This window comes from Pleurodeles waltl, chromosome 6 (assembly GCF_031143425.1).
Source record: "Pleurodeles waltl isolate 20211129_DDA chromosome 6, aPleWal1.hap1.20221129, whole genome shotgun sequence".
In the NCBI taxonomy this organism is placed as follows: domain Eukaryota; kingdom Metazoa; phylum Chordata; class Amphibia; order Caudata; family Salamandridae; genus Pleurodeles; species Pleurodeles waltl.
In genome coordinates this window covers 1,111,024,936-1,111,032,550 of record NC_090445.1, presented here as the reverse complement: position 1 = coordinate 1,111,032,550, position 7,615 = coordinate 1,111,024,936, and the positions used below count along the sequence as shown (strand labels likewise).

Genomic DNA, 7,615 nt, shown 5'->3' with positions numbered 1-7,615 from the left:
AAAAATACTTTTGGTTTGGCAAATCCAAAAGGCTAACAGCCAACACTGGACCTATTGGGTTTGCCAGTGCCTCTTCTATTAGTGAGATGTATTAGCTGTGTGCTGAATAGTTAGTTGGTAGTGTGATTTGTTGCTGGTGGTTAACTCAGGTCAGTTGTTGCGTAACTATGGAAGTGAGAGTATTTCATATTAAATAGTTGCTTGGGGAACTTCACGTCTGAAAGAAGAATGTTTTGCTTCAGTGAGGGCCAGGGTTGGGCTTTAGGTTTGATATTCTTTGGGCACAGCCCCAAAGCTTATGCCTCTGATGCTACGCTCACTAATCCTAGCGGTCCACACAATAAAGTGTGGCCGGTGTAAGCTGGGAAGCCTAGAGCCGATTGGCTGGAACCATCTAGCCGTATGGTTCATGCATAAGGGCAGTGTGACCACACATGCAAAAAAAGTAGTTCATTTTCCATTTGAATGGATCACAGTCAGGGTGGTTCCATCTGACAAAAAAGTGTGCAGTGACGTTCCATGAATGGACCAGAGTAACCCTATGAAGTGTAATGTGTAATACGTGAGTTTGTGAACTGATTCCAAAGATTTTGCGCATTTTATAGTGTTTATGATTTATGCGAGTACCTTCTTAAAAAGCGTCCATTATTTATGTTTTAAAAATATCAGCTTTCTGCAATTATTCCTGCACGGCCGGGCCTTTATATTGCCTGGACCACTGCCTATGACAAACTTATCGTACTCATTATGTCGCGCGCCTCCGACACTTCTGGCAGCTCTGTGCCCCTCACTGCTCCTCTTCCTCCTCCGGTGCCTGAATTTAATGCAATTTGAAAGTTGGGCTCCGAGTACCATGAACGGATCAGGAGTGTGAAACCTCCTATACTTTGTGAAACACACTTGAACTCTAGCTCAATGCACATCTACACGTCTAAGCCGCCCTCTCTACGAAGAGAGTGAAGCCATAGTTCACATGTTGTCATAGAAAACTGTTAGTGTTGCAAGGCTCCATATTTCACTCTAGTGCCTAGAAGCACCCTTGGCTACACATGACGTCAGGTGCACTGTCTCACGCAGCCTTGAGCCTCACAGTAGTGCAGATATGAAATATTTACTGCAGAGTGTTCTGTTTACTCCATCGTAATCTGACCGCCAGTGATACGTTTTGAAAATAAATCCTGTACTAATAATTGGGTCATAAATCTCACAACTGCACAACTTCTGTGAATTGTTGTCCCAGCTGCAATGAGCAGTTTCCCTTCCAACTGTGGTAAGAGAAACGCTGACAATGCCCCGGCCCTTGTCGTCTGCGATGGAAACATCTTTCTTCAGAGCAACGTTCAGCCATCGAAAGAAAAACAGAAGGAGCAACAATTGATGTTTCATTCCATTTTATTGAGTTCTGCATTTTTATTTGAACAAGTTCACATCTCGACGAAGTCCCTTCATAAAGCAGGAAAAGTGTAGAATCATGTGACAGATACACAATGTCACACGAAACGTCACAGCTCAGACAAGAGGATACTCACAAGACATTCGTACATGTGATAGAGTGAATATCTTCATCACAGGAGCTAAATCCTGGGTTTCATTCTGTAACTGAATGAGTTTCTACTGATAATCGTAGCCCTACAAATATTGTAGAAGACCCGGAAGTAGAACATTCTCAGTCACTGAGATACAAATCTATGGCAGGGAGATCACCAAACTGAACATCTTTATAAAAGAGAACACAATATTGTGTAATTTACCCAAATAGTGCCAAGACGTATTGTAAAATGGAGACTCAGCACTAATTATAACTAATACTCCTTTCCTTTCACCATAAATGAACCTTACACTTTGGAGGAAACAGAATTAATGTGCACATTGTCACATACACTTTTCAGAGATAATCCACAAATCTCCAAAAGAACAGAAACACACTTTACCTTCACAGAAGGCAGGGGATTTACCTGAAGAATTTCCAATTGAAAATACAGATATATCAACATTGATAATTAAAAGGCAATTAATGTGCATTTTGTGAGAAAAGTCTAAAATACATCACTTATCAGGGACCATTCAGATATTTCTGAAAGAACAGAAGCATACTTTGCCTACATAGAAGGCAGTACGCTTTTATGATAATTTCCAATAGGAAATACTACATATCACAATTGATGCAAAAGAGGCGAGGAGCCGTCGTCACTCCGAACAATCTGAGTTTCTTGCAAAAAACTGTTAAAAATATTTCGAAATTGAAGGCACGTCTTATTAATGACTTCAGTTCATTCCCTTCAGCAAAGTTATATATTAAAAATGATTACAGATATTGCCAATGTTTAACAAATTCATGTTCACACAATATTTACATACTGTGTAATCTAAATTGTATTCAGTCAACATTTATCCTAAACAGGTATAACCTTCACAGTGTCCATCTTGAGTACAGATTTAACAAACACTGTCCATCCGACACGGATATAATATATACACATTGTCCATCCGATAAGGATTTAATAGCTGCGTTGCCCATTCAATGGGGATATTATAGTCATATACTGTCCATCCCAAGAGGGTATATAGTATTCTCACTGTCCACCCCGAGTGTGGATTTAACATTCAAACACTGTCCATCCTACATGGACATAATAATTACACCCCACCCTATACGGATGTAATAGTCACCCTGCTCACACTGTGTGGATATAATATTCACACACTGTCCATTTTAGGAGGGTATAGCATTGACACGTTGCTCACCCTGTATGGATGTACTATTGAAATACTGCCCCTCCTGCGAGCATATAATATTCACTTTGTCCATCCTGTGAGGATATAACATCACTCACTGTCCGTCCTATGAGGATATACACTCACTCTTCACTCCACTCCTTGAAGTGCAGTAAACTCCCCCCTGCACAGCAGGGCCAGCTCCAGACACCAGAATGAATATTGTCCCCTCAGAGAGGACCGAGGCCTCTGAAGAAGTCCGAAGACAAGTCCAGGCCGCAGTCCCCGCATTACCAGGGTCTCCACAGGGCTCTGGGGCTGTCCTGGGTGGGCTCTTTAGTGCCTCTGGGACAGGACGGAGGCCGAGAAGGACACACAGCCTCTGCTGCAGCCGCAGGTCTATGGAGGGCCCGCAGCAGCTTCATCCGGGTCTCTGTGGGGGCTCCGTGGAGGGAGAGGAAGTGCAGAGAGTCCTGGATGCACCTGGAGTAACCTTCGCTGGAGGCCACGGCTGCAGGGAGAGAGGAGGGGTTAATGCTTGTACATTTTCACATCGTGAAGTGAACACACAGATCATGCTCTCTGTTAAAGCCCTCTAGGTGGTTATGTTTTCCTCTGGTTGCTGCAGGTGGTTTACAGGTAGAGCCGATTCTCTTGTCTTTAAAACATGAGTTTACTTTAAGTAAAATGGCACTGGGCGGTAATGGAGATATTTAAATGTGATATGCCAGCCCCGAGTACCACCCCAATGCTACTATCACTAGTTAAACCTCTGGACAGTGATGAACTAACCCCAGCCGACCTCTCTCCCCACCCCACACACGCAGACAAGCACATAACTGCAAAGTGCACCCACTGGGGTTTTCACCCTTCAGTAACTAGAAACTGCATCACCCACTCGTGGCCCACACCACTTTCGCCACACCCACATGTCAGTACCCAGACTTCACACTTTATTCCATAAAACAGCAAATTCATTTCACGAGCTCTCACCTGGTGCCGGTGTCTGCATCCGCTCGGCCAGGTATCTCACGGCCATTTCCAGGATATCCGCTTTGTCTGCTTTGGGCGGAAGTTCCTGTTCCTCAAACTCTCTCTGCAGTAACATCCTTAGCTGCTCAATGCTGCTGTTGATGCGATCTCTCCTCAGTTTCTCCACCACTGGCTTCCTCAGCTGCAGAGATAACATAAGGATTTGTTATTGTATTTGAAGAAAGTTGTAAACGTGTTTAACACTTGTTAAAAGGCACCAGCAGAGAATATATTTATAACCTTATAATACAAGTGCTAAACTAAATAATTGTATACAGAACGAAGGTAATGGTAAAAATTATGTACACCATGAGGTATGAATAGCTCTTTAAAGTTCGTATTATGTTTATATACCAAAAATATGATTACATAGAGCTTCCAGATTCTTACCTTTCTAATATCTCTCCCCTCGCGCTCCTCTTCATATGCCCTCAAGGTGCTGGAAGGCGCCATCTTGCCCGGTCTGGGTGAAGAGCAGGGTCTCTGCAGTGAACCCACAGTGATCTGTATCTGAAGAGCTCGCGCCCTCCTGCCCTATTTATCCCCCTCCGTCTGCAGGGTAATGTGTGGGTCTGGGGCTGGAGAGAGGTTCCCACACTCAGCAGCCAATCAGAGAGCAGCGGGGACAATAGAAGTGTGGCACGGTACATGGTGGGAGGGGGGACATCTGGGACCCGACAGAGTGTGGGAAAGAGCTGCCCCATTAAAGTGATATGACTCGGACATCTGCCACAAGCCAAACAGCGTGACAGCATTAAATACCGGTGGGTGTGGCAGTAGTCTTGAAAAGGCATGAATGAGCGGGCCCCAGGACTGGGCATCTTAATGTTTATCACTTTAGCGAAAGTACATTTTTACTCAGTTCAGTCGAAAGTATACAGTACGAAGAGCACTCACAGTGAAGGGTTCCCTGGTTTGTAAACTATTTCCAACAGTCATTAGTGAAAGTCAGGAAATGTTGTCAGTCGTGAATTCCTTAACTCGCCCCTATCCTGGCGGGAAAGTTCAACCTGCTGCATATAAAATAATGCAAAATAAAGAAGCTTCAGCCGATGACGTGTGTAACACCCGCACTGCACTAGCGCCTGCGTGGAACTGTCCAGTGCTGAAAGCGCCCACCCTGGTTGCAGCACTAGATTCAGTCAGGCAGGTAAAGCACTGATGTGGTGTATTCTTCACTGATGTAATGTAGCAGGTCCTTGTCTAGTCCATGACGGGTGCCTCTGAAATGAGAAAGCACCAGTGCCAGCCCCTCCATTCTCGGCCCTGACAGGACCCGCGCACTGAAGCCTCCCCGCTGCCACTGGCTGCTCCCCAGATGGCGGCTGCAGATTACCCCGGGGGAGGGTCGGATTCCCTGGAGCCGGGGCCTCTTGTGTGACACACTTCTATTGTACCCTCTGAATGGGATGAATGGGCGACAGTGTGGGAACCGCTGAGAGTCTCCGGCCCCAGACCAGCGTCAGATCACAGTCCTTCTAGCAGACCCAGGGTCCAGGACAAATGTGAGGCCGCGGGAGGGCGGGGCGCGGGGGCTGGAAGCAAAAGGGGATCGTCTCTGCCCCTCACATCTGCCTGCTGCTACAGGTGACTGCTGGGGCAGCGCGAGTGTTTTTTTTTTGTGTGGTGGTGGTGGGGGGGGGGGGGGGGTACATGTGGAGGGGTCCGACCGGAAGCACACGCAGGGGCGTCGGAGACAATACGTTTCTGGGGGGGACAGGGACAGCCTTGGGGACTTTCAATCAACCCTATACAAATCGCTCGTTGTTTACGAACTGCAGGCTCCGATAAATATACACAATCATATATAGTGGAAGTGAAATAGGGAGAAAGGAAGGCATGTTTTCACAGTCTGAAAGTATCTTTAATTGTTATTTACATTCACTAAGTAATTAGCTCAAATGTGAAAAGAACATGTTGATTAACCTTGCATCTTCATGCACCAAGCAAAAAAAGGTAGGAGGGTAAAAAGGAAGAACATACCCTTTGCGCCCCACACCCACCATGCCCTTCGCCTCATGCCAATTGGAACCGCACTGGAGATATCAAAAGCGATTATGTACAAGAGTTGTAAACTGTGCTCGGAAACCATAGTTCTAATAACACTTCTACTCCTGTGTGTGATCTTGGGCAGCTCAGCTCCACATCAGTCATAACTAGAAGCAATTCAACTGAAGAAGCTCTTGCAGTTACAGGCTATATAAACATGGATTCTCTAATCTCTGTATAAACTGCAGTCACTAATTTCTTTAGAAACGGCTGTTTGTGATGCACCAAGTCACTGCCATAAAGAAAAGACATTCACTGATTATAAAGAAAAGACATCGGAGAATGACTCTGATAGGGTTATTACAGTCGAGTTCTGACATTACACTGCCTTCTGCCAGAGCTAGCAGCCAAGGTAAAAGGCAGATCAGGTCACAGAGCATAATTAATGCAGCTGTTTAAAGCAAAAAATTGAATGTTGCTTTTCTTTCTTCTGCTCTACTTTAATAGCTTGGAATGACAGAGGCTATGCACTAAGGTTTTAAGTGGTTTGTGGGAAAGTTGGTGGTGTGACCATGTATTATATGGGGTAAAATACCCCTGGCATACATAAGGATATTGCAAGTCACCTTGAAGATCATACATTATAAACAAGCATTGGCAAAGCCAATAGGTCTCACCTGTGCAAGTTCTATTGCCTTTGCCAATGTGTTTTAGCCATGCTGTACACTAGTGAGACTACTATTCAGCATGGCTCAAAGTTAATGGCATAAAGGAGAATGATGTGTCAACGACTGGTGTGGCGTAGTGTCATGGAGTAAGTAGAGTGTCCTGAAATGGAGCAGTAAACTAACTTTAAAGGAACAGGGGTCCCTTGATTAAAATGCAACACCACTCCCATAAACAATGATATTAAAGTAGTATGCAAATGGAATGTTTCCTACATTTATTCAATCAAAATATAAAAGATCAAATGTAGTGGGAAAACATCAACAGGGGAAATCAAGAAAGATTGGTATTCGGGCATTACACAAGTTATCTGGATGACCCAATGTCACCAATTACAAGAAAAGTGTAAAAAGTAACCTCTATAGTACAGTGGTTTAGAGGAGGCTGGCCTGGTTTGTATTGTGTACCTATGGTACTTACACCTTATACCAGGTCCAGTTATCCCTTATTAGTGAAATGTAGGCAGTGCCTAGACGCCAGGCTCTCTAGGGGTGGCTGTAGCCAAGGCTTATCTAGGAGACATGCAAAGCTCATGCAATACCACTGTAGTCACACAGCACTCACACACATGAAAGAAAATACTCAGTGTTACAAAAATAAAGGTACTTTATTTTAGTGACACAAATGCCAAAAATACTATAGGGACTATACTCCGTTAGGAGGTAAGTAATACACCAATTATATACACTAGTATGCAGCAATAGCAATAAAAACAGTTAGAAAAGTGCAATTAGTGAAACTCACAATGGTTAGAAATGGGCCTAGGGGAAACACAAACCATATACTAAGAAAGTAGAATGCAAATGTTGGTTTCCCACCTAGGTAAGTGTGGTGTGTAGAGGGGCGCTGGGAGTATTAGAAAATCCCAAAGGTAAGTAATAGAACCCACCTCAGAGCCCAGGAAACCAGGAGTAAATCACAGTAACTTTCCTAGAACACATAAGAACACGAGAAAAAAGATAATGCAAGAACCAGAAGATACTTCAAGACACAAAGGGTGGATTCCTGGACCTAAAGACCTGTGGAAGAATGGGATTAGGTCCAAGAAGCACAAAAGAGTACAGGGAGGACAGGAGACCCTGCTAACCTGAATCAAGGTGCAAAAGAAGAACCACTGGTGAAGAACAACAGTCAGTACTGCACCCAAGAAGAT

The 7,615-nt window shown here is 44.4% G+C and overlaps 1 protein-coding gene across 1 annotated transcript; it reads right to left on the bottom strand.

Annotated features, from left to right (window-relative positions):
• Nucleotides 1-1,374: 1,374 nt before the first annotated feature.
• On the bottom strand, nucleotides 1,375-4,242 carry LOC138300639 (transcription factor HES-5-like). Its single transcript, XM_069240251.1, has 3 exons — nucleotides 4,138-4,242; nucleotides 3,709-3,889; nucleotides 1,375-3,226 (listed from the first exon to the last, which is right to left on the bottom strand). The coding sequence occupies exons 1-3, from the start codon at nucleotides 4,198-4,200 to the stop codon at nucleotides 3,006-3,008; spliced, it is 465 nt and encodes a 154-aa protein (XP_069096352.1). The 5' UTR covers nucleotides 4,201-4,242; the 3' UTR covers nucleotides 1,375-3,005.
• Between the last annotated feature and the right edge of the window lie 3,373 nt (nucleotides 4,243-7,615).

Excerpts from the sequence above, each read along its gene's own strand:
- LOC138300639 (XM_069240251.1), bottom strand. The coding sequence starts at position 4,200 with ATGGCGCCTTCCAGCACCTTGAGGGCATATGAAGAGGAGCGCGAGGGG. Across the intron at positions 3,890-4,137 it reads AGGGGAGAGATATTAGAAAG|CTGAGGAAGCCAGTGGTGGA; the intron begins GTAAGAATCTGG and ends TTATCTCTGCAG. Across the intron at positions 3,227-3,708 it reads GATGCAGACACCGGCACCAG|CCGTGGCCTCCAGCGAAGGT; the intron begins GTGAGAGCTCGT and ends CTCTCCCTGCAG.